At 41.6% G+C, this 25,863-nt stretch overlaps 1 protein-coding gene across 21 annotated transcripts in view; it reads right to left on the bottom strand.

Moving 5' to 3' along the window:
- Window positions 1-25,863, bottom strand: part of CLASP1 (cytoplasmic linker associated protein 1) — a 637,864-nt gene that overhangs the window by 43,433 nt on the left and 568,568 nt on the right. For 11 of the 21 annotated variants that reach the window (XM_029605183.1, XM_029605203.1, XM_029605198.1 and 8 more), the window contains 3 exons: window positions 16,002-16,248; window positions 11,311-11,501; window positions 1,691-1,819 (listed from right to left, as the gene is read on the bottom strand). In XM_029605183.1, coding sequence (XP_029461043.1) covers window positions 1,691-1,819; window positions 11,311-11,501; window positions 16,002-16,248 — 567 coding nt within the window. Of the gene's footprint in view, window positions 1-1,690; window positions 1,820-11,310; window positions 11,514-16,001; window positions 16,249-25,863 lie in introns of all 21 variants that reach the window. The other 10 variants (XM_029605186.1, XM_029605182.1, XM_029605181.1 and 7 more) reach the window with 1 other exon arrangement.

The raw sequence follows: 25,863 nt of genomic DNA on the forward strand, positions 1-25,863 counted from the left end.
CCCAGATCGTTCACATTCCCCTGTACCCCCATCCTTAGCTCTCTCATACTCCTACCCCCCCATACCCAAGCTCTCTTGTACCCCTTCACACTTTCACCCCCTGCCTTGCTATTCTCATGCAATCTTTCTAGCCCTCCCTCGGTCCTCTCACACCTGCTGTGGAATATGCGACAGTGCAAGCTCTCAGGTGCAAAAAAGGTGACAAAACTCAAGCCTATGTTGCTGACTTCAGAGATAGGGTATTCAACTCTTCACCTCTTCCCTCCAGCATTCATGCCCGCCTCTTCTCTCCATCAGAATTCACTCTCTCATCTCCCCCCCAACTATTCACGCCCTTTTTCATCTCTCCCTCCCTGCCTCACCTGCTTTCAGAATTCAACTGACATCCTTCCCCTCGCATCATTCACAATTTGACTAGTGGCTCCTTTTCTCTTCCCTCTGTCTTCTGGTAGCCAACGTGGAAGCAGAGCAGACCAAGTGCTGTTCTTGCTCCAGTGCCTCCCTCTGCTGTTTCCATGGAAACAGGCATGTGCAGGGCGAGGGGACAGGAGCGGGGAGGAGTCCTAGAGAGAACCCAGCTCTTCTGTGTTTGACAGCCACAGGAGAAGGCGATGAGGCGGGGGAACTGGCAGCTCTGCCTCCCCCCATGGGGGTCGCTGTGGTCCCGCTGCCTGCAGTCTATCATCCCCCTCTCACCCCTCGCTCCTCCCATTCTTCTTCAGCAGTGACAGGATGCAAAGCAAATAAAAGGTACATGGGGACGAGCGTAACTGCGTTTCCTTGCCAGGCCGCATTTTCAAAGGGAAATTCCTCCCAGAGTTTCCCCCTTTGAGAAGCAGGCCCACGGGTTCTTTTGTCCACAGACTTTATAGTAATTTCCAAAGTGAAAATTTGTGCTTTTGCTTTGAAAATTGACCCAGAAAGACTATTTACACCTGTTAAGTTGCAAGAGTAGCTTTTCCAAGAAAACGTTCACACATACTTTAGAAAATGCAAACGTCTATGCATAATTCTAAACCCTGCCCAAGGGCACGTCTCTTCACACTGTAGTCTAAAGTCCGTGCATAGAGTGAAGATGCTTGGGAGATGTCACCCACCCACAGTCACATATAGGCGATGTCAGCACATAGAGCCCAGGTCACAGCTTTAAAAATGCTCTGAGCCGTGTGCGGGACCCTCCCACATCAGGGAAGTGCGCATGTGGCTCCTGTCCGTTTGGTACAAAGCTATGGAAATTATAGATCCCAATTCCAAGGGGATGCGGGTGGGATCCTGAGAACTATGTAGCCTGCTGTACTCGAACACTTGTTATAAAGTAAGCAATTTTGCTTTCTTCAAGGCCAAGCAAGATACAGGAGTTTTTACACATGAAGATTCCTAGTTGCAGCTTGCCTTGAAATAAAAAAGGCAAAAATTCAATGCCTACAAGTAAACTATGATTTGTTGACAACAGGCCATTTTGTAATTTTCTTCTTTTTCTTTGGAGGCAACCTGAAAACAAGAAAGAGCCCTAAGAGGAATGGAGGTGGATTCTAAACCCCAAATAAACCATGCAGGACAGATTGAACAAACCTACTGTCGCCATCCTAGTTTGGGGGCAGAGAGGGGTATCAAAGATGGAGGTCTAAAAAGGAGAAAAGACAAAAAAAATAAATTATTCTGCTTCCTATCCATTTCACAGTGTATTTACCTCTTTGTGAGAATCCTTGTGAGCTTCCAGGGTTTTCATGATAGTCAGCTCGGCATAATTTTTAAACCTTGCTGGCTGGTTCCTCAGAATTTCCCTTAGTACCCGTAATGCCAGAGCTCTAATTGAAAACTGACAAAAACAAGTTAGAAAAGATTAAACACAGCAAACATACACTCTAAATACAGTCCCAGTTCTCCTCTGAGACACAGTCTTCTCCCTGTATCATTTTCTCTCTGAAACACAGAATCTGTCAGCAGATAAGGACCGTAGGGCCCATCTTGTCTGCCCACTTTACTTTCCAGTATACTGATCGCTATCTTTCCTGTCACCTCTGCCTTACAAGGGGATTCTCTACACTTATCCCATATTTCCTCGAGCTCCGTTGCTGTTTATACCTGTTCCACCATCATCCGTTCCGTAACGAAATATTTTCTGATGTTACTCCTGAGTCCTACCCCAACTTGGGAGCCTCACGTCCAAGAACTTCCTCCCCACTGAAAAAGGGTTGCTTCTTGTGCATTGCTTATACTTTTTAGATATGTGAATGTCTCTATCAGGTGTATAGTGGCTTGAAAGTGTCTTCATAACCTCGTACATTCTTCACAATCTATTTAAAAAATACAAGTCAAAATGCATGAAAGTAGAAGTGTGTTTCACTGATTACATACTCTACACTTTCATTGTGAAAGAGCAATTATAAAAGCATTCCAAAAGCAATTAAGAATACAACAAAGTCTTGATTGCACAAGTCTTCACAGCCTTTGTCATAGCAAACCCAAATTAGCGAGTTTAAAAAGAAAAAAAAAAGTCCATGTTAAAAAGAGCCCATCTTTGTCCAATCACAGTAGCTGAGATGATGAATAGTCCTGAGTGAAGAATCAAGCAATGAATTTGAAGCAAAGGCTGAAACATATCGTACAAGGAGCTGCAAAGAACTCTGGGATAATGGATTGGGGGAAGACTAAGAAAACTTCAATGTATTTGAATATTCTTTGGGGGCATTGTCAGGTGGTTAATTGTAAAGGTGTCAAACTGTTTCCACAAGACATTGCTGCTATCAGGCTATCTCTCCATATTCAAAACCCATGAGTTAAGAAAACTGCTGCAGAAGGTCACTTTGAGGCCTATAATTACTCTAAAAGAACTGCAGAGACTTTAGCTGAGACTGGAGAAAATGCTGATTGATCAGATTGGACAGACTCAACAGGTGAGAATCGTTTCTATAACCTTCTCACTACATACGAATACCTCAGGTGTTCCACAGGACTCTGCCCTGTCTGCCGTTCCTTTCAACATTTACATGATACCTATTTGTATACTCTTAGGCCAAGCTTGCGGTAGGATTTCAAATTTACGTTGGTGATATCCAGATTTTTGTGCCAAGTTTGAGTTCTTTGGAGCAGACTAAAGCTCTTGTCAAGATATATTTGTCCACTTGAGGAGTGATCAAAAACATGGTAGCTAGAATTCAATGCCAAGAAGTGCAGAGTCTTGCATCTGGAGTGCGGTAATCCAAAAGAGCTGTATGTAATGGGGGGTGAAAGACTAATGTGCACGGACTGGGAGAGGGACTTTAGGGTGATAGTGTTTGGCAATCTGAAGGTGGCAAAGCTAAGTGACAAGGCGATAGCTAAAGTTAGAAGAATGCTGGGCTGCACAGAGAGAGGAATAACCAGTAAGAAAAAGGTAGTGATAATGCCCTTGTACAGATATTTGAAGAGGCCTCACCTAGAGCACTCTGTTCAGTTCTGGAGAATATATCCCAAAAAAGGTAGAGACAGGACGGAGACCCAAATGCTGTGGATCTGTACTGAAAGACTTATGAGAGGCTAAAGGATGTAAATATGTATACCCTGGAAGAGAGGAGGTGTAGGAGAGATATAATACAGCCCTTCAGATACCTGAAAGGCTTTAATGATGCACGATCCTCAAACCTTTTCCATTGGAAAGCAAGCAGAACTAGGGGTCAGAATATGAAACTCCTGGGCGGAGGGGGGGAGACGACGACTCAGAACCAACGTCAGGAAATATTTCTTCACCGAGAGGGTGGTGGATGCCTGGAATGCCTTTCTGAAAAGGGGGTAGAAACAAAAACAGTAAAGGAATTCAAAAAGGCATGGAATAAACCTTGTGGATCATAAAGGCTAGCGTTGGAAATTAAGAAAAGGGTGCATCGGAGTAACCAGCATGGAGCAGCAGCTACTATCCCTAACAGAAGGCATAGGGCTTACTAGCCTTAACCAATTAGCAAACATGATTTTGACACAACTGCAGCATCGCTCTCCGTTTCGAAGGTGGTGAGGGGGGAGGGGAATTGGATTCAGATATTTGCCAACACTGGGCCCTGCCTTTTACAATCCAGGGTACTGACTCGCAGACATTAGGGTAAAAAGCATAGGACTGCTTCTACGGCCAAGTCCAATAGCAAAGCATGTTCAAGCAACAGCATTGTATGAATTATCAGGAAGGCTGCTCATCCTGTTAAAATGTTGCTAGCAGTAATTTTGTAATGGGTTTGACAGTTGCTTAATTTTGATTTTTAATATTACTCCCCTTAACATAAGGCTTGGGGGTAACCCGCACAGAGCAACAGTTACTCCCCTTAACAGAAACATGGAGGTAACCAGCTCAGAGCGTCAATTACTCCCCTTAACAGAAACATGGAGGTAAGCAGCATGGAGCGTCAATTACTCCCCTTAACAGAAACATGGAGGTAAGCAGCACGGAGCAGCAGTTACTACCATAAGAAGCTTGCTAGGCAGACTGGATGGACCATTTGGCCTTTTTCTGTCGTCATTACTATGTTAACATGTAACTGTTAAACAATGGCTCTGTCATAATAAATCAGCATTGAACTTGAATAAGGTGGAACTGATCATGCTTAGTTGCATGTGCTGCAGGTTGCTGATCTTGAGTCTAATTTTTCTTTTCAAACTCACATTAAGTCTGCTGCAGAGAGGGCCTTTTTTTTTTTTTTAAGGTGCGTGTGATGCATTGGCTCAAGCCATTGTTCGATTTTCGATCTGTGCGCCAATCTTTGGTAACTGTGCCATTAGATTATAGCAATTTGCTATATATTGGTGCCATCTTTCATATTAGACCTTTGCAGGTGGTGTTGAGTTCAGCAGCATGGATGTTAACTGATGCTGGTTTGAGAGAACATATTACTCCAGCATTGTGCTCACTGCACTGGTTACAAGTACAGTGGGGTGAGTGCAACAAACTGCTTTCTTTGATTCAAGGGTTTTGAATAATACTGTTTCTCCTTGGATCTCGGCAATGTTGCAGTTGTATAATCCTACATAAGCTTTAAGGCCCCTTGTTCATGGACTCCTTGAGGGTCTTATCCATTCGTGCAGCTTGCCTGTCAAACACGTGAGCAGGCGTTCTCAGTGGTGGGTCCAGCCCTTTCGAATACTCTACTTGCATTTCTCTGGTTAATCACGTGCAAGCAGCTGTTAAAGCGCCAGTTGAAGGTGCATCTGTTTAGTCAGGCTTTTGAGCAATAGGCACTCAGCCAGGCTATTTTTCAGTCCAGGTGCAGTTTTTTTTTCCCAGACCTGTCTCTCTTACGAAATGCAGAAAGACTGTGTGTTTTTATATAACTTGCTCTGATCTTTTGATAGAGTGGGTATAAATCATTTTTAAACAAACATTACTCCATCAAAATGGCCTGTATTGGAGGGTGGCAAGAAAGAAGCCACTGCTTAAAACACCTATGTATGCCATGCTGCATAGCATTTGCAAAGAAACACTTCGGGAACATTGCACACAAATGGGAAAAGGTTTTGTTGCCTGATGAGACCAAAGGGAAACATGTTAGTCTCAATGCTAAGCAATAAGTGTAACGTAAAACAAACAGTGCATCACCTTGCTAATGCCATCTCTACAGTAAGGCATGATGGTAGCAGCATTATGTGGAGGGAATGCTTTGCAGCAGTAGGAACAGAGAGAGCCTTGTGAAAACTGAAAGATGGATGGTGCAAGCACAGATAGATTCTGGAAGAAAACCTATTCCAGTCTGCCAAAGACCTGCGACTGGGGAGAAGGTTCATCTTTCAGCAGGACAATGATACTACGCACAAAGCGACAGCAAAAATGGAGTGGGGCTCAGCAAGAAGAAAATTAATGCCCTCAAGTGGCCCAGTCGAAGTCCAGACCTGAATGCACAGGAAATCTGAGTTAAGACTCAAAGACTGCAGTCCACAGACAATCCCCAGCCAACCTGAAAGAGCATGAACTCTTCTGCTAAGAAGACTGGGCAAAAACTGAACATCTTGCTGTGCAAAATTGGTCGCCACTTATCCTGAGCCACTCATGGTTGTTATTGCTACAAAAGGGCCTTCCACCAAGTGGAGTCAAGGGGATATGAAGACTTATGCAATCAAGACTTTTTTTTTTTTTTTTTACACTCTATTACTTTTGGAATATTTCTATAATTGTTCTTTCACGATCGATGTGTAGAGTATGTTGTATAGATCAATGAGACAAATGCCTATGAATGCATTTTGATTGGTATTTTTTTTTTTAGATTTTTACAAGGCACTATACATACATATTTATCTCTCTTTTTCACTCCCTGCCCTTTCATCATAATGCTCCTATCATATTCCTATCATATTTTTATTCATCATCTATTACTACACTGCAATAATCTTCTTTTCTGATTTGAAAGTCGGATAATACTAAATCTTTTAATTGATAATGTAAGTAGCCATGTTCACAGTAAAACTCCTCTGAGAGCAACTTGAGTGTTATAAAAAAAAAGGTTTAAGCAAAGACCTTTATCATGGGGCTGGGAGACAAGTTTTGTTTTGTTTTTTCTTTAATTTACTTTAACAGGGTAAACTAACAACCACAAAGTCAATGCAAGGAATAATCAACTGCACACTGCCACTGACATTAGGCAGCGTACTACAGTGATGAACTTACATGAGTTTAAAAATTTGGGACAGAAGCTAAATCAGCAGTGCAAATGCTATATAATTTAGGTTAATCAATAACCATCCCCCCACAACAGCACTGAAAGCTGGAGAACACAGAAGGGCAGGTTCATTTCAAATAATGAAAACTGTTTTAGGGGAAGACAGACCAACGTGCCCAGAATTTCCCCCATATAGAATCATGTTTGAAGAGAACCCTGAAGAGTGCACGACAACCGCTCAATAAGAAATACTTCAAAGACCTAACCCTTCCAATAATCCAAGAGGGGAAAACCTTTCACAATTGGGCAATTGTGAATCTGGTGGCTAACAATAACTGTCCGGTCAAAATCTTAGATTTTCGTGAAACAGAGAGAGTCCCAGCATCCAAAGAAAGCCAAATCCAGGGCCACGCTAAGCTCTGACCCTGAAATCTGAGAAATCACTTTGAACACCTTAAACCAGAAGCTTCCTACCCTCAGGCATGTCCACCACATACAAAGGAAAGATCCTCTCATCCCACACATCTGCAAGGAGCAGAATGAGAAGGATTGATTTTATGAAAAAGTACCAGATAATAATAGGTAAGATAAAGGAGCCTGCATATAAGGTCAGCCCTGCATCTACAGATCGAGTCCCTTCCTACAATACCCTCCAATTATCCTCATCCAACTGCAGCTCATCGTTCCACTGTTGAACCAAAGAACAAATCCTCTCCTCTGAGACCAACAGAGCAACTAAGCCCTGATAAATTCCCAAGAATATCTTAAATTTACCTACTGGTCTGCAAAGCATCTATTCCATTGGATTTAAAGACCTAGTTGTCCAGCTCCTCTCTTGCAACTGAGTCAGAATTTGCTGACGTTTCTCCTAAATGGGCAAGATTGTGTCCAGAATCTTGTAGGTCTGCTTCAGATATTCAAAGGGCAACATCTGATCAGCTGCCCATATCTGTCCCACCGCACTAGCTTCCCATGCTCTCTGGCTATCCAAAAGATAAGGCAAGGAGAGCTTGGGATTATGACCAATTGATGCCAAAGGAGAAATGTGCTGCTCCTTGATTCCTGCCTTCTTACAGAACGTGCGCGAGCTATTACAGGGTAATCCCTACTCGCTTTCCGGACATGAGGATGGGATGGAGAAAAAGTCGGTAACTTATATAACTCCTTGTGAGGGGAAAAAGTTAACTCGACAGAAAGCCCCCCCCCCCAGCTGGGAGCCAAGTTCTACCAGTAACATCAAAAAACGTTCTGGACTCATCTTCCTAGCAAACAGAATAGGTCATAGATACTCTAAGTACTATTACTTTAAATGTGAGAGCCGGCTTTAAAGATATGCATAGCTTTGCAATAGGCTTCATTAACAATCAAAGTAATGTGTAGGCAAGTCCTTTCATTAAAATCAGTGCATCATAATTTGAACTGGGGAAGGAGAGGGAATAGTGCCAAGATAAACATTTCTACTACTGAATTTAGTGTAAAGAAGCATGGCTAAATGAAATGCATGGTTTGTGTAGATACAAGTTGAGTCATATTAAGAGGCTTGCAAAATAGGCGTCATATCTTCTTATATATTATATGTACAGTGTTGATATACTGATACACTTCATGTGTTATTGTATTGTGCGGATGCAGAATAAAGATTATTTTCCAAAACAAAAGAAACCATCTTAGTAAGCAGGTAGTGACTACGACAGGTTGTCATATATGATCAGCTCCTTTTGCACGAAGTTTTTCTCTCATTTTTTAAAACCTTCACCTCAAATGGAATGGCTGGTAACACAGATACTTTCACCAGCTCTAATGGCTAAAGTAGAGTCCCTTCTAAAGCTGTCCCTCAGTATTGCCCTATGGCAAGCGGGGACTGCCACTGTAGTGACAGCTACCTTCCCTGCCTCCGCCAGGCTCTGGGCCCTGCCAGCCATAGAGTACAGCACACAAACAACAGCACTATGGCTTGAGCCATGGGGCTGGCCTGCAATAGGTGTGGAGTCTGTTTTGGAAGATCTATGAGAAAAGGCTGAAGATCTAAACATGTATACTCTGGAGGAGAGGAGGAACAGGGAAATATGATACAGACCTTCAGATAAATGAAAGATATTAATGATGCACAAATATCAAACCTTTTCTGTTGGAGAGGAAACTGTACAACTAGGGAGTCACAATGTGAAACATCAAGGGGGACACCTCAGAACCAACATCAGTAAATATTTCTTCACTGAGAGGATGGTGGATGCCTGGAATACCCTCCTGAAAGAGGTGGTGAGGACAAAAACAGTAAATTTATTTAAATTGGTCATGGGATAAACACTGCGGATCCCTAAAGGCTCGAGGTTGATAATGAAGAAAAGGGGTAACCTATGTTAACTTTAGGTGTAACATTTCTGCATAGGATAACCTGCACAGAATGGTGGCTATTACCCTTAACAGAATGCATGGGGGTAACCTGCACGGAGTGGCAGTTACTACCCTTAACAGAATGCATGGGGGTAACCTGCACATGTAGCAGTTGCTATTTTTATCAGAATATATGGGGGTAACCTGCACAGTGTGCAAGTTACTGCCTTTAACTGAACACTATGGGGGCAAACTGCACAGTGCAGCAGTTGCTAATTTTAACAGAATGCATGGGGGTAACCTGCATGGTGTAAACAGATTCCCAAACCTGTCCTGGAGGACCCCCAGCCATTTGGGTCCTCACTGAACTTGTACGATGTGGCAGTTACTACCACAAGCCACTTGCTGGGCAACCTGGATGGATCATTTGGTCTTTATCTGTTGTCATTCCTATGTTACTGTGTTATGTTTTGTCAGCGCTCCTCTGCATGTCCAGTTTTCTCCAATTCAGTACCTTGTCCCTCCCCAATGCAGCTCAAATGTGAAACACGACTGAGTCAGGGGGACTGAGCTCTGCTGTTAAGAATGTTTTGAACATGGACATTTGACTAGAATTGCTTAAGTTTTCATAAAAGTGAATTCTCTGACTTCTACACATCTACGAGAGTGGAGTCCAACTCTGTTCCCAAATGAGTATATGCCTTACTCTCTGTTCCTTTGATTTTCATTTGTAAGGACTGACTTGTTCTACTTCTGTTGGAAAGACTATGTTATGTTCTACAGTTGAAAATACCCGTTTGAATCAAAGTGAATTCTAGAGTGATTTAACACCACAAGCAACTCTTTCAACCTTTGTTACTTGTGGAAAAGCAACACAAAAAAACCCCCCAAACATTTCTAAAAGGATTTTTGGAGTATGTGCTTTACATTACTACTAGTAAATGTCTGCAATCCTCCCCCATCTATAAGAACATAAGAAACATAAGAACATAAGAAAATGCCATACTGGGTCAGACCAAGGGTCCATCAAGCCCAGCATCCTGTTTCCAACAGTGGCCAATCCAGGCCATAAGAACCTGGCAAGTACCCAAAAACTAATTCTATTCCATGTAACCATTGCTAATGGCAGTGGCTATTCTCTAAGTGAACTTAATAGCAGGTAATGGACTTCTCCTCCAAGAACCTATCCAATCCTTTTTTTAAACACAGCTATACTAACTGCACTAACCACATCCTCTGGCAACAAATTCCAGAGTTTAATTGTGCGTTGAGTAAAAAAGAACTTTCTCCGATTACTTTTAAATGTGCCCCATGCTAACTTCATGGAGTGCCCCCTAGTCTTTCTACTATCCGAAAGAGTAAATAACCGATTCACATTTACCCGTTCTAGACCTCTCATGATTTTAAACACCTCTATCATATCCCCCCCCCTCAGTCGTCTCTTCTCCAAGCTGAAAAGTCCTAACCTCTTTAGTCTTTCCTCATAGGGGAGTTGTTCCATTCCCCTTATCATTTTGGTAACCCTTCTCTGTACCTTCACCATCGCAATTATATTTTTTTTGAGATGCGGCAACCAGAATTGTACACAGTATTCAAGGTCCGGTCTCACCATGGAGCGATACAGAGGCATTATGACATTTTCCGTTTTATTCACCTTTCCCTTTCTAATAATTCCCAACATTCTGTTTGCTTTTTTGACTGCCGCAGCACACTGTACCGACGATTTCAATGTGTTATCCACTATGACACCTAGATCTCTTTCTTGGGTTGTAGCACCTAATATGGAACCCAACATTGTGTAATTATAGCATGGGTTATTTTTCCCTATATGCATCACCTTGCACTTATCCACATTAAATTTCATCTGCCATTTGGATGCCCAATTTTCCAGTCTCACAAGGTCTTCCTGCAATTTATCACAATCCTGCTCCTGGATTGTAGAAAGTTACTTTGCAGTGGCTAAACTGGAAGAGTCAGGATGACTATGGGCTATGCCAGGCAGAAAAAGAAAAATGCACAGCAGTCTTGGACTCAGGCAGGACTGCTCAGAAAGAAAAGAAACATTAAAAATAAAAGTCTCCATATACTTCCGAATGAAAAATAAGAGAAAACTTATATTGCATGGATAAGTGAAGATTATTTGCAGATCGGTGATGCCTTTTACTGGTCACTATAAGAATGGATCAAAAGCTCACTTACTACATCATCAATATAAAAGTCTTATGTAGGACCAATAAGAGGCACCACTACATGAAAAGTACCCCAGGAGGTCCTGGTTAACAGAACCATAGTGCCCAACAGAAAAGCAGAAAGCATTATTGGATAAAACAGCAGTACGGAGAGAGAAGCCAGTGGAACTTACATCTTTGTCACCCAGCGTTTCTAGCAGCAGTAGAAGAATGGTTTTGAAGTGCTCGTCCCAAACTCCCAGGTTATCTTCCCGTGTGATCTTGAGTAACTCACAGAGGGCAGATTTCCTTTCCTCAACACGCTCATTGTGATTGGACAGTTCTTTAAGAAGGTCAGCTACCAGATCAGAATGGTCAATGGAGCCTTGGATAAAGCCAATGGAATAAAAAAAAACAAAACAACAATAAGGAAGACTGAGAGGATTCCAAGGTTCAACTTCATCCATTTTTCTCCTTCGAGTGTTTGGATTTAAGCATTTTTTTTTAGCCAAAAGAAATCATTTAAAAAGAAAAGGCTGTACATTATTTTATGTGACAAAATGCCTGCAATGCAATGATATAGACAGCACCAATATGCCAATCAAAGGTGGCAGGAGTAGGTTATTTGATAGTAAAAGTATAAGCAATAATCCCCAATAAATAGTACCCTGGCTAAATAGTTTTCTAACAGAAGACACTATTCTCATAATAGCAGCACCCAAAATGCAGTGCACGCATGTGTATGTTTCTTGAAATATATGCAAACTTGAATGCCAAGCTGGTATAGAAGGCATTCCTGTGCAGTGCATGCTCTCACAAGCCACCGCTCCACCATGTGCCATATTGTTTTCATTCATGTAACTGAAAGGCCAGTTCCCTCTCCCCCCCCCCCCCCCCCCCGTCACTTTTTTGGTCAAATAGGCAATTTACTCTCTTGCTTCTGAAAGCTCTGCAACTCAGATTCGCTCTCACCATTTGCCCTCTTATGAGCTTTTACAACGCAGCCATCAAAAGACATGGAAAGCTATGGGAACAAAATACATACAAAAGGGTTCCATTCACCTTAGTTCACACACACTCATTTCATCACCTTTGCCAAGTGCTAAGAAATCAGCTTGAGTAAGAAAATATGTTTGGCTGTTTCAGGGTTTAAACTCTACTTGTCAAGGAAGAATGACAGAGAAACAGAAAAAAAATACTCAAAAAATACTAAACATTACTGTTAATGGTTTTAATAAATATTTGCAAACATGGAGATCAATGTTCAGTAAGCTGGAAAAATATCCAGGGAAAGTTCTATGCAGAGTTGTTGCTGGATATTCAGCAGGACTTATACACGAGTCTGCCAAATTACTCATGCAGAACAACATTAGGTCAGCTAAGGTTCAGTCCCGCCCCAAACGGCTCAATGGATGCTTCTTTATGTCCAGATCAGTTTTGAGGGCATAAAATGTTGTGTGCCCAAGATCCATGTGGTCGGTGAGGTTAAAAATTTCAACACTCAGCTTTTGTGCACCTAACTCAAAAAGTTAAGTGCACAAAGGCTTTGAATATCGCCCCCCCCTGAAGCTTTTTCCACTAAAGCTAAATTTAGACAATGGTTTAATTAGTCTAAAATTTAGACAACCTCACATCAACCCATTTCCCTTTCATCAGTCAAAGGATTATTTATTCAGGTGAATGCATTATCAAATTACAAAGCAACTGCACACAAGAAATGACAAGAACATAATCCTTTACAACCTGACACTGAATGGTTTGCTTATCCTTTCTAAGACATTGAAGTGCAATTAAAATGAAGCAAGAAAAGTGTCAATTTAAGCTAGCAGGAAGATCTGCACACCGAATTGTTTTTTGCATGGAACAGAAACGTGAAGGGAATTGGGAAAAAAAGATGATTAGAAAATAATATACACACACATTACGGAGGCATTTTTCAAACTTTATGTACTGGGACAAAGTCCATGAATACCTTTTTCTTGCAAACTTTGCACCAATTTTCCAAGGGAAAGCACCTATGTATCTCTACAATTGCTTTTTTGTGAGAGTACTTTTTCAGGGAAAATAACGCATGTAGATGTGAAAATATTTGATATCTGCACTGTATGTGCTTTATTCCCTCTTTTCCCCCTGCAGCCAGATGTGCGTGCATTCTGAAACACCTGTGGTTTTAGTCATTTTGAGAAGGGAGGGATCAATTTTCAGATGCACATCACTAATTTGATATTTCGTAAAGGGCTGAAAATTTGGCTTATGAAGAGCAAGGACTAGCAGTGTGTCCGTCCCAGGAGGGATTGGCGCATGGCAATAGCAGGAAAAGTTTTTTATGGTTTGAGTTATTGTACTGAATTAGTTATTTTATTATGTTTTAAATATTTGTTTTTATGAGATGTTTGCTTGAATTATTATTTTGGGGGGGGTGATGTTTTATGTGTTTCATATTTTGTATTATTGCTGATGACTGTACATCGCTATGATCGATTTTTTTTTAGTCAGGAAGAGCAATTCAGAAATTTTAATATATAAAAGGAAGCCGATCTCTATAGGAATCATACAGAGTATGAAATATAGGAGATTAAAGAAAATAGAAAGAATCCCCCCAAAAAAAGAATGTTTGACATATGCAGTGATGTCCAAAAACATCATATGCAGTGATGTCCAAAAACATATTCGAGATAGTCCCTTCTCTGTAGAGTTTACATTGGGAATATCTTTTATTAAGAAAATGAACATGAGGCTGTAAGGAGTATGATCAGGATTAAGATTTAAAAGTAGCCTAAAAAAGGTGGGTTTTAGACTGTATTTAAATAAGAAAAGAGAAAGAGCATGATGCACCAACTCAGGAAGTATGTTTCATGCATACGGAGCAGCCAGGTGGAGTTAGGAACTGGCAGTAGAGAAGAAGGGCATAGATACTAAAAACTTGGCTTTTCAAAAAAGCATTTCCAAGCCTTGAATAAAACCTCCTCTCACTAGCACTAACTCGTATGCAATAATGGAATGTAAACTCGAATCAACCAACCTCAAACCCTCTCACTAATTCCTGCTGAATATTTATCATACTATTACCATTCACAACTGTGTCATATTTATTCATTTGATTACCTATGTACCGTTTTATAGTCTTATTTTTTTCACTTGCTATTCTAATGTATCAATAGGCTGAAATGTAAATATTGTGCTGTTCAATTTCTCCCCTTCCATCCCAAGTTTATTTTCCTTGTTTTTTGTAACTTTCCCTCTCCCTTTTTCTGATTCACTGTATTTAAAGTTCAAGGTTCTTATTGAAAATATTGTTTTTTACGTTACGTTATGCTTTACACTCCTTGTTATTTGTAAACCGGGTTGATGTGATGCCTATCATGAAACTCGGTATAACAAAAACAATAAATAAATAAATAGGAGTGGCCTATTTCTGAAGGGCCTGACTGTTTTACAAGTTATAAAGAGGTCACTTTTCAAAGTGATTTACCTGGGTTACTATGGGGTTATGTAGGTAAATACCTGGAGTAGAAAACTGCTTCCCCCCCAAAAGCTAAGTCTAGCAAGACAACTCTGGTGCCCCCTGCTTTTCATCCTCGCTCAAGCCCAGAGGCCCGGCAGACCCAGCTTGGGTGGGTGGGGGCCCTGCTCAAGGAGCCCTTATTCAACCTGGCCCCTGATGAACCTTCGCTCCAAAAGGACAGCTTTAGTGTCCTACGGACGAGCGGGCCCTGGGAAACATCGGATCACAATCAGAGCAGTTCCCAGAATTGTGGTCTGGGTCCAGGCACCTATAAGTGTCTTAGCCATCAATGATGGCTAAGAACCGGCCACGTGCAGATGGATTCTTGAACCCACTGAATGTGGGATTTTTCTAGGCATTCTGACTTTTTTTTTTAAGTGCTGTTGAGGCAGGTGGGGAAAAGAGCCCGAAGGCCAAAAGGAAAAACATTTTAATGAGAGAGGGTACATTACCAAACAGTGCAGACAAAAAGACTGAAGGTCTCACGATGCAGCACATACAGGGGAACTCCTGCACATGGTCAGTAGTAAAAAAGGGAAAACTAATCAAAGATTTGACTATCCACATACTTTAATTTCCCTGCTAAAATAAGGTGTAGTCCCCTTACACCACTGGGGTCAATAGTCAAAACTGGCCTGTTAAGTAACTTAGCCAGTTAGAACCTATCTGGCTAAATTACAATGTATATTCAGCGGCACAGCGGTAGCCCCCGTCACATAGTAAGGGCAAAGGGCCACCGGCGCCATTTTGATTACTGGCAGCCGGTGGCCTAAGAGCAGGAGATCGCTCCTGGGACTCCTGCTGGACCACCAGGGACTTTTGGCAAGTCTTGGGGGGAGGTTGTAGTTAATTATTATTATTTTTTTTTAATTCGTTCCATAAGACACACAGACATTTTCCCCCCACTTTTCGGGGAAAAAAAGTGCATCTTATGGAGTGAACAATACGGTAAGTCTAACCAGCTAAGTTTAGACTCGCTGTACGGAGGAGGACCAAACTCCTCCTCCGTATGCATGAAACATACTTCCTGAGTAAATTGCCTATTTGACCAAACTCATACTCATACTCATACTCATACTCAGCAATTAGCTGCATAAGCTATATGGCTAACTCGCTCTGCCCTGATCCGCTCACTGCCTGCCCACAACTTATGTGGCTAACTTTTTAGCCATGTAAGGGACGTATATGGCTATGCGGCAGCTGCTGAACGTTGGCACATTTTCAGCAACCACTGCTTAGCTGCATAAGTCCCGCTTATCCTGTTAAGTAGCACTGAAAGCACTTTGAATATCGGGCCCATTATCTTATATTATAAATAAAATCTCTGCAGATTTCAGATTTCTGGTAGAAACAGATTTCGACAAGTCAAATGATACCAACCTTCCCGTAGCTGATCCATGTCATCATCAAACACAGCCTCCTTGAGAGCGGTCTTGTCGTACGCACTAATTGTATCCGTGTAAGGGAAGGGATTGTATTCTCGTGCTCGTGGCCCTGAGAAAGGGCGAGGAGGCTGGGTGTTCAACAGAGATGTCTTGTTATCTAAAGCCGTCCTCCCTCCTTCCACAACATCACTCCCACCACGGATATCAGTCATGGTTGCTGCAATCCCACCATCTCGAGAAACCTGGGCGCCAGACAAAACCACACAATGAAATGGAAAGAAATGTAGAGTTCACAGAACAGAGTCCCACTATTTGAGATTTTACGTAATAGACTATGTCCCACTAAACTTTCAAGTAACCCTTCCAAACAGGACGGTTTCACACATTGATAGAAATGAAGAATCTAAATGAAGGAAGATGTTATGTACTGTTGCCTTTCAACTATCAGGATTTAAAAAAAAATAATTTGGACTTCTACATGCAAACTGAATAACAACTTTTACAATTTCAATATTTTAGAATCATGCAGGCAGGCATTCCTCAGGCAGATGGCCTAGCACTAAATTTCTGTCATCTGAATCGCATCTAAGCTTCCAGTGGGGCAAAGAGACAAAAATATTAGTACCTAATTTGATTTGGGTAAACTGAATCATAAGGAGACTAAGCTTTCTAGAGATAGGAAATACCTACTGTACTTGAATGTGATCCGCTCTGAAGTGTCAATAAAAGTGGAATATAAATAAACTTGCCCAGGGTCTTATAGCCTGTGACTGGGGAGGTGGGGAAGGTTGAAGTCTCATTCAAGGATTTCTCCTAGCTTTTGAGTCAATATCTTGCAAACTCCTTTTTTCCCTGTTCATTTGTCAATCTTTATGCAATTTTTCAATATTTATATAAACAATTACATTTTTCCAGATTAAACAAATGACTAATATCTGTTTATAGTTTTATACAGTGACTCAATCAGCCTAAAGATCATACAAGAATACAAGTGATATACTGATTGAACAGGAATATTCAATATAAACAAACGTAAGATACCAAATGCACGTGAATACTTTCATACAGTCCGATGCTATATCGGGCGCTGAATCTAGTGCACAAGCTAACAAGCTCTTGGAGGCGTGTTTTGGATGTGCTAAGCTAACAACTGATGCAATAAGGGGATTAGCACGTCCAAAATGTGTCCCCAAACCAGCGTGTAGCTAATCATGCTCATCACCCGTAAACACATGTAGAGAAGGCTATTAGCTATTACCCCGGATTCAAAAAATCACCACGCACCTCATGTGCACGTTTTAGTATGTCTTTATGCGCCCTGAGCGGTCTAAAATACCACCCCCCTCCCCACAAAGCCACAAAAAAGCCCAAAATACTGCTTTTCTGTGGTTCCTCCTACTTAGTAACGTCCCAATAATAAGTAGGAGGAACCACAGGAAGCAGCATGAAATACATTTTTTTTTTAAACCAGCGGTCAGGTTAGGGAAACGGACGCCCATTAATTGAGCATCCATTTCCCTAACCGGTGCACAGCCACTTCTGAGCGCACATGACGCCATGGATGCACTAGGGATGCAGAATTTATCCCTGGTGCTTCTTTTTTAGCGTGACCCCTCATTTAAATAATGATTTGCATGCCCAGGAGAGGTGGTTGGGCGCATATTAGGAGAGTGGGCGCTCACAATCGAGCGCCTGTTTTATGCGAGCCGATACTCCATCGACCTGTTAATGAATGCCCTGAAAACCTTCCATCCCCCCTTCAATGCCCCTGGCCAACCCGCCTGTACCAGTTACCATATTACAAAGCTACTGGGGGGGGGGGGGGGGCTTTAACAGTCCTGAAGGGGGGCACACTGGCTCCCAATCAGGGAAGAAAAAAAAATGGCTATGCAGTCAAGTCTCAGTAAAATGAAGGTACTGTAATCTCTGTAAGGAAGGACTTGCAAGAACCTCCTGATGTCATTGTAAGCCTGCCACCGCTTAGTCATGTCTCCTCTCTGGCCAGGGTGAGCAGCTGCTTTTACTGTGGCAGGCGCAGGTGGGGGAGCTGCTTACTCTGTAACAGAATTGGACATGGGATAAGCTACTGTGGTGTTCCACAACCCAGGAAGAGCCTGCCACCCCCAGGCCTCAGCGCAGGAGTTCCTGCCCCTGCCAGGTCCCTACCACCCATGGAGAGATGTCACGGCTGCAGCCCACTGAGGGAACAAAAGTGATGAGGCCGGAGAGGAGAAATGGCAAGGAGGAAGTGGCGGGGAGAGGGGAGAGGAAAGAGGTGGGGAAGGAAGAATAAAAGGTGAAAAGTGTAAATAAAAGTTAAATAAGAAAATCAGAACATGAGAAAAAGACGAGCAAAGTAAGAAAAACACAAAAATAGGAAAAATTAATACAAATAGTAAAAAAAAAAAAAAAAAAAAAAGTCAGGCAGTGTGGGATGGAGTTTTTCTCAGCTTCTAAAAAAATTGTCTGGTATCTTTTTTTTTTATTTGAGATTTTTCCAGCCCCTAGCATTGTGGTGTATTGCCTGTTTATCAGGTGTGGTGTGAAGTGTCTCTGTGTTTGGTGTGCTTTGGTCTGTGTGTGTGGGCTGTCTCTCTCTCTGTATCTGTCTGTGGTGCGTCTGTTTTTCTGTCTAGGTGTGCTAGATCTGTTTCTCTGTGCCTGTCTGCGTGTAGGGAGTCTGTGTCTGGGTAACCGTTTATGGGTCTCAGTGACTGTCTGGGCATCTGCTTCGCTGTTGATCTGGGTGTGGGGTGTCTGTGTGTGCGTGTGAGCCTATTCCTTTCCGCAACTTGCCGAGAAATAAAATGGGGACTTTGAGCCAATGGCTGGCAGTGTGGCTACCTGGTAAATACCCTTCCTGAGTATGTGTGTATATCTATACCGTACATACATACATATATATGAAATAGTAATCCATCTTGAGGGGAGGGGGAGATCAACCAACTGAATGAATGGAAGGAGGTCCATAGCTCTAAAAGTTTGCTCACCCCTGATTTAAGGTTTATCATGTTATGCCTTCTGAGCTAGGAAGTCAAAAAAAAGCACATTTGCTAAGAACTTGGCCCGAGTTTGCATTGGCAGAGACATTATGACGGGTTCCCACATATGTTAGAAGTTGCCCATTTACATAAACCATTTTTCTTATCCGTTATCAATTCCATCACCATCATACAGTGCAGCTGAACACACAACAGAGTTTTATATGATATAACTGCTTCAAGCCATTTAATCATGATGTACTTTTTGGCTATGAACAAACTTCTCCAAATGAATAAGGCTTGGTATTTAAGTATGCTAGAATGGATGTTTGGTCAAAAATACAGAGCAACAAGTTTATAGGGAGCAATTTGTTTTTTTTTAATCTCCATTTTCCTTTTCATATATTCCATCTCCTGGGTGACACTGGCATCCTTGCTGTCTTTTCCAAGGCTAAACCTTAGTGTCACCCTTTGGCCAGCAGGAAGTACTGCAAAAGCAGCAGTCACCTTTCCTCCATCTCTGCGCAAATTTTGCATTTATTTATTAAATTTCTATACTGTCATTCTGTATTCGATCAAAACAGTTTACAGTTATAAAATAGAGAAAAACAGATACAATCAAACTATACAGAATTATAAATGCAATTAAAATAAATTTTAAAAGCCATCTTATATTTCTGCATCAGTGTAAACTGTGAGCTTTAATCCAGTTTCATAAGTCAACTCTCATATGCTTGCTTGAACAGCCAGGACTTTAAGTTCTTCTTGAAAATCAGGAAGTCTTTTTTTGCAATCTCAACTCAGCGTAGAGAGAATTGCAGTTTAGGGCCTACAATCGAAATAGCTCTCTTTCTCATTTCAGTCAAAATCTTATAGCCTGCAAATTCACCAGTATGGGTAACATACATACATACATAATTAAAACATCAAGACATTAAAAACATTACAGTTAAAATATATAAACCTAATATACACAAACTCCTGCTGAGGAAGCAGAGAGCCATGATGGAGCTGCATCAAAAGTATCAGGCTTAATGATTAAGGGTAGTAAAAGCCGCCTCAGCAAGTTACCCCCATGTTTATTTGTTCCCCAAACCATAAGTTGGGGCCCTTGTTGGCTGCTGTCTGAATTTAATACCCTTTTTCCTACTGCTGTTGAAGCAGAGAGCAATGATGGAGTTGTATTAAGCCTTGATACTGTTACACTGGTAAACATTTCTGGGAACATTTTGTTTCCTCCACAACCTTCGGTGAAACAAGTAGATTTTAACAAGCTGAACACAAATATGCATTTATTATGTCTGATTCACGTACCGTTTGCCAGAAAAGTGCGATAAACATTAAGTATTGTTACGTGTCTGTAGCAGCATAAGCTATAGTGGCAATACTGGCACCAGAAAACAAAACTAAAAATGTTTTGCCACAGATTTTCGGTTGTAATCACTGTCCGACGCTTTGCGGATGAGAGTCCAACAATAGTCACCCAGCATGGAGGGGTTCCACTTGCCTTTATACAGTTTCTCCATTTTGACAATATCTTGTTGAAACCTTTCACCATGTTTGTCACTCACAGCGCCAAGATTGTCTGGGAAGAATGAAGAGAATGTATTTCAATTTCAATGACATGTTGCACTTCATCAATTTGTATGCCTGAAGCAGATTTTCAACCTGTTCACATAGTCTGCTGCCTTATAGTAGCCTAGAAAATTACAAATGACATTCTTGAAGGCTGTCCATGCAACAGTTCTGTACCTTGCAGAAGACCATTAAAGTGGCTGTCCATCACAGGTAGGATTTGTGGGCCAACGAAAACACCTTCTTTTATCTTGGCGTCACTTATGCATGGAAACATCTGCCGCAAATAATCAAAGGCTTTACTTTGCTTGTTCATTGCCTTAACGAAGTTTTTCATCAGCCCAAGTTTAATGTGCAAAGGTGGAAGAAATATCTTACTTGGATCCACCAAATTGGTCGTGTGCAACATTCTTCTGCCCTGGAACCAACTTCTTGCAGAGAGACCAGACTTTTCTGATGTAATGCAAATCTCTTGCTTGACTGTCCCACTCACAAAGGAAGCAACAAGACTTGGTGTAACCAAGCTGCAGATCCAGTAGAATTGCAACTACCTTGCGATCACCACACAAATTCCAGTTGTACCTAGAGTACTCAATGTGGTTTAGCAGTAAACTGCATATTCTCATAAGTTTCTTTCATATGAATGGCATGTCCGACAGGTATTGATGGGTAGATATTGCCGTTATGCAGCAAAACAGCCTTCAAACTTAAGATTGATGAATCAATAAAGTCGCCATTCTGTTGGGTCGTGGTCACATCCGAGAGCACAAAACAATCCACTGATGTCACAGCAAAAAGTCAGAGTGTCTACTTGGTTGAAATATTTTGTCAAATCTTCATGATGGCTGCGAAATACTGAAATTTTCATATCAGATGACAAAAGATTCCATCCTTGCAACCTTGACCCAAGCACCTCCGCCTGACTCTTCGATAAAGCCAAATCTCTGACCAGATCGTTCAGCTCTGACTGAGATATTAAATGAGGATCGCTGGATGTTGATGGCACAAAGTCAGGATCAGCGGCAGCTTCCATCTGCGACGGCTTGCCATCATCGCCTACCTCCTCATCCTCGTTATCAAGTGTCGACACCTCTGGCGGTTTCAGAACAGGAAGACTGTCGTCATGCAACACTGGTCCCATTGCCGATGCAAGGTTAGGGTACTCAAACTTCCTGTTCGATGAGTATCCTGACACATTCGTCATGCAAAAGAAACAGTCAGTTATATGATCTTTATGTTCCCTCCATATCATTGGGATGGCAAACGCATGGATGGTCGCACACCTTTCTGCCAACCTCGCAGACCACTGGCGCAAGATGCGCAATATATATGAGGAGCCCATGCTCTGTCCTGGTCACCAATTTTGCACCCAAAGTATAACTCATATGCCTTCTTAATGAGTGCAGTCATACTCCTTTTATGTGCTTTCAGAGTAAACGCACCACAGATGTAACAAAATGTGTCATGACTGTTACGACATTGGTGCGACATTTCATAAAGTATATGAAATTAAATCCACAAGCTTTAAGCCCAACAGTTTTAGTGATACAATTCGCTCATTTACACAGATGTTGCATAGGAGACTACTCATTGCTGCTGCTTATATACGGCTGCGTCGTCATGGAAACAAGTTGGAATCTTGCAGCTGAGCTGGGGCTTGCCCGAGCAAGTTCTGGCATGATCAGGCAGAGTTTCTTTGTGTATTTTAAAAATAAGTTAGTATATTACATGTTACGTTGCTTATGGCCATCAAAAATAGGACATGAATTTTAAAAATCATAAAAACTACTGTCCAGCAAGAAAATATATGTACACAAGATTGTTTTAAAATTTCACAATTATTGTAACACAAAATTGGCCGTTTCTCAAAAACCTTACGTGATGTACAAATTTCGAAGTAAAATCTGTGATCAGCATCAAAAAATCTATTTGGAACACCAAAAGCCTGAAGGAAACAAAAACTTTGTTTACCAGTGTTATTTGTTAAGGGTACCAACTGCCACACCAGCAAGTTACCCCCCAATTACCCCCATGTACTCTTTTCTTTAATTCCATCCTCTAGCCTTTAGGGATCCACAGTGTTTATCCCATGCCCCTTTGAATTCCTTAAGTGCTGTCTTCACCACCTCCTCCGGAAGGGCATTCCGGGCATTCACCACCCTCTCCGTGCAGAAATATTTCCTGACATTGATTCTGAGTCATCCTCCCTAGAGTTTCATTTCATGACCTCTAGTTCTATTGATTTCTTTCCAACAGAAAAGGTTTGACGATTGTGCATCATTAAAAATGTTCAGTTATCTGAATATCTGTATCATATCTCCCCTGTACCTCTTCTCTTCCAGGGTATACATGTTCATATCCTTCAGCCTCTCCTCATAAGTCTTCCAATGCTGACCCCTCACCAATTTGGTCGCTCTTCTTTGGACCGCCTCTAGCCTGTCTTTATCCTTTTTGAGATACAGCCACCAGTACTGAACACAGTACTCCAGGTGAGGCCTCACCAAGGACCTTTACAAGGGCATTATTACCTCTTTTTTCTTACTGGTTATTCCTCTCTTCTCTAAGCAGCCTAGCATTCTTCTGGCTTTAGCTATCGCCTCATCACATTGCTTTGCTGCCTTCAGATCACCAGACTCTATCACACCAAGGTCCCTCTCCCAGTCCATGTGCATTAGTCTTTCATTCCCTATCATATACAGCCCTTTTGGATTGCTGCACCCCAGATGCATGACTCTGCACTTCTTGGCACTGAATCCAAGTTGCGAAATCTATGACCACTCTTCAAACTTTCTTAAATCACTTTTCATTCTCTCTACTCCTTCAGGCGTGTCCATTCTGTTGTGGATTTTAGTATCACCTGCAAATAGACAAACTTTACCTTCTATCCCTTCTGCCAGGTCACTCAAAGATATTGAACAGACCTGGTCCCAAAACTGATCCCTGTGGCACTCCACTTAACATGGTTCTTTCTTCAGAGTAGGTTCCATTTACCATCATATGTTGTCTTCTGTCAGTCAACCAGTTTGCAATCCATGCTACTACCTTGGCACCCACTCCCAAGCTTCTCATTTTGTTCATGAGTCTCCTATGTGGGACCTAAGCTTTACTAAAGTCCAAGTAAATCATATCCAACGTTCTTTCCTGATCCAATTCTCTAGTCACCCAATCAAAAAAATCAATCAGATTTGTGATGTACCTTCCCCTGGTGACTCCATGCTGCCTTGGGTTGAACAACCCACTGAATTATAGATAGTTCACTATCCTTTCCTTCAGCAGAGTCTCCATTAATTTTACCACCACCGAGGTGAGGCTAACTGGCCTGTAGTTTCCAGCCTCCTCTCTGCTCCCATTCTTGTGAAGTGGGACCACCACTGCTCTTCTCCAATCTTGTGGCGCCACTCCCGTTACCAGGGATCTATTGAATAGGTCCTTCAGCGGAACCGCCAGCACATCTCTGAGCTCTCCCAGTATCCTGGGGTGTATCTAATCCGGCCCAATGGCCTTGTCCACTTTCAGTTTTCCTAGCTCTTCCCATACATTCTCTTCTGTAAACAGAGTATCGTCTACGCCACCCCCATCCACAGTCTTAACTAGTAACTGTCCTTTTTCCAGGGTATTCTTTAGTGAACACCAAAGTAAAGCATTTGTTTAATATTTTTTCCATTTCTTCATCTCTCTCCACCCATTGATTTTTGTCACCTTTCAATTTCACTATATTACTTCATACCTTTCTCCTATATATCTGAAAACTATTTTCTCACCTCACTTTTCTTCTTTGGTAATCCTTTCTTCCACCTGACTTTTTGCTTTTTTCCTCGTCTTCCTCAGTTTCACCAGATATTCTTCCCTGTGTTCCTCTTTTTCGGATTCTTAATATTTCTTGAATGCTGCTTTTTTTGCCTTTATTTTATCAGCCAAGTCCTTTGAAAACCAAATCGATTTCTTATTTCTTTTACTTTTGTTTACTTTTCTAATATAAAGATTAGTTGCCTTTGTAATTGCTCCTTTTAGTTTGGCCCACTGTTGTTCCACCTCTCTCATTTTCTCCCAGTCTTCTAGTTCTACCTCCAGGTCTGTCCCCATTTCAAAAAGTTTGCATTTTTTAAAATCAATACTCAGGTTTTTGTGAGACCTCTCTGTATCCTGTATCCAGCATTCTGTTTCCAACAGTGGCCAATCCAAGTCACAAGTACCCAAACATTAAATAGATCTCAAGCTACTATTGCTTATTAATTAATAGCAGTTTATGGATTCTTCCTCTAGGAACTTATCCAAAACTTTTTTTTAAACCCAGTTACACTAACTGCCGTAACCAAATCCTCTGGCAAAGAATTCCAGAGCTTAACTATTGAGTGAAAATGAATTTTCTTCAATTTGTTTGCTAACTTTATGGAGTGCCCCTGGTCCTTCTATGAGAGAGTAAATAACCAATTTACATTAATCTGTTCGAGTCCTTTCATGATTTTATAGACTTCTATCATATCCCTCCTCAGTCGCCTCTTCTCCAAACTTAACAGTTCTAACTTCTTTAGACTTTCCTCATAGGAGAGCTGTTCCATGCCCCTTATTTTGGTCGCTCTTCTCTGCATGTTTTCCAGTGCAACTATATCTGTTTTTGAGATGTGGCGACCAGAACTGTTCACAGTTTTCAAGGTGCGGTCTTCACCATGGAGCGATACAGAGGCATTATGACATCCACAGTTTTATTTGCCATTCCTTTCCTAATAATTCCTAACATTGTTTGCTTTTTTGATTGCCACAGCACACTGGGCCGACGATTTCATTGTATTATTGACTATGCCTAGATCTCTTTCCTGGGTGGTAACTCCTAAGATAAAACCGAACATTGTGTAATTACAGCAAGGGTTATTTTTCCCCTATGTGCCTCACCTTGCACTTGTCCACATTAAATTTCATCTGCCATTTGGAAGCTCAATCTTCTAGGCTCACAAGGTCCTCCTGCAATTTATCACAATCCGCTGGAGATTTAACTACTCTACCTAACTGCGTCATCCGCAAATTTTATCACCTCACTCGTCTTACCCCTTTCCAGATCATTTATAAATATATTAAAAAGTAATGGTCCAAGTACAGATCCCTGAGGCACTCTACTGTTTACCTTTTTCTACTGTGAAAACAGACCAATCCTACTCTGTTTCCTGTCTTTTAACCAGTTTGCAATCCACAAAAGGACATCGCCTCCTATCCCATGACTTTTTAGTTTTGTTTTTTTTTTTTTTAGAATCCTCTCAGGCGGGCCTGTCGAATGTCTTCTGAAAATCCAAATATACCACATCTACT

Source organism: Rhinatrema bivittatum, chromosome 6 (genome assembly GCF_901001135.1).
Source record: "Rhinatrema bivittatum chromosome 6, aRhiBiv1.1, whole genome shotgun sequence".
Lineage (NCBI taxonomy): Eukaryota > Metazoa > Chordata > Amphibia > Gymnophiona > Rhinatrematidae > Rhinatrema > Rhinatrema bivittatum.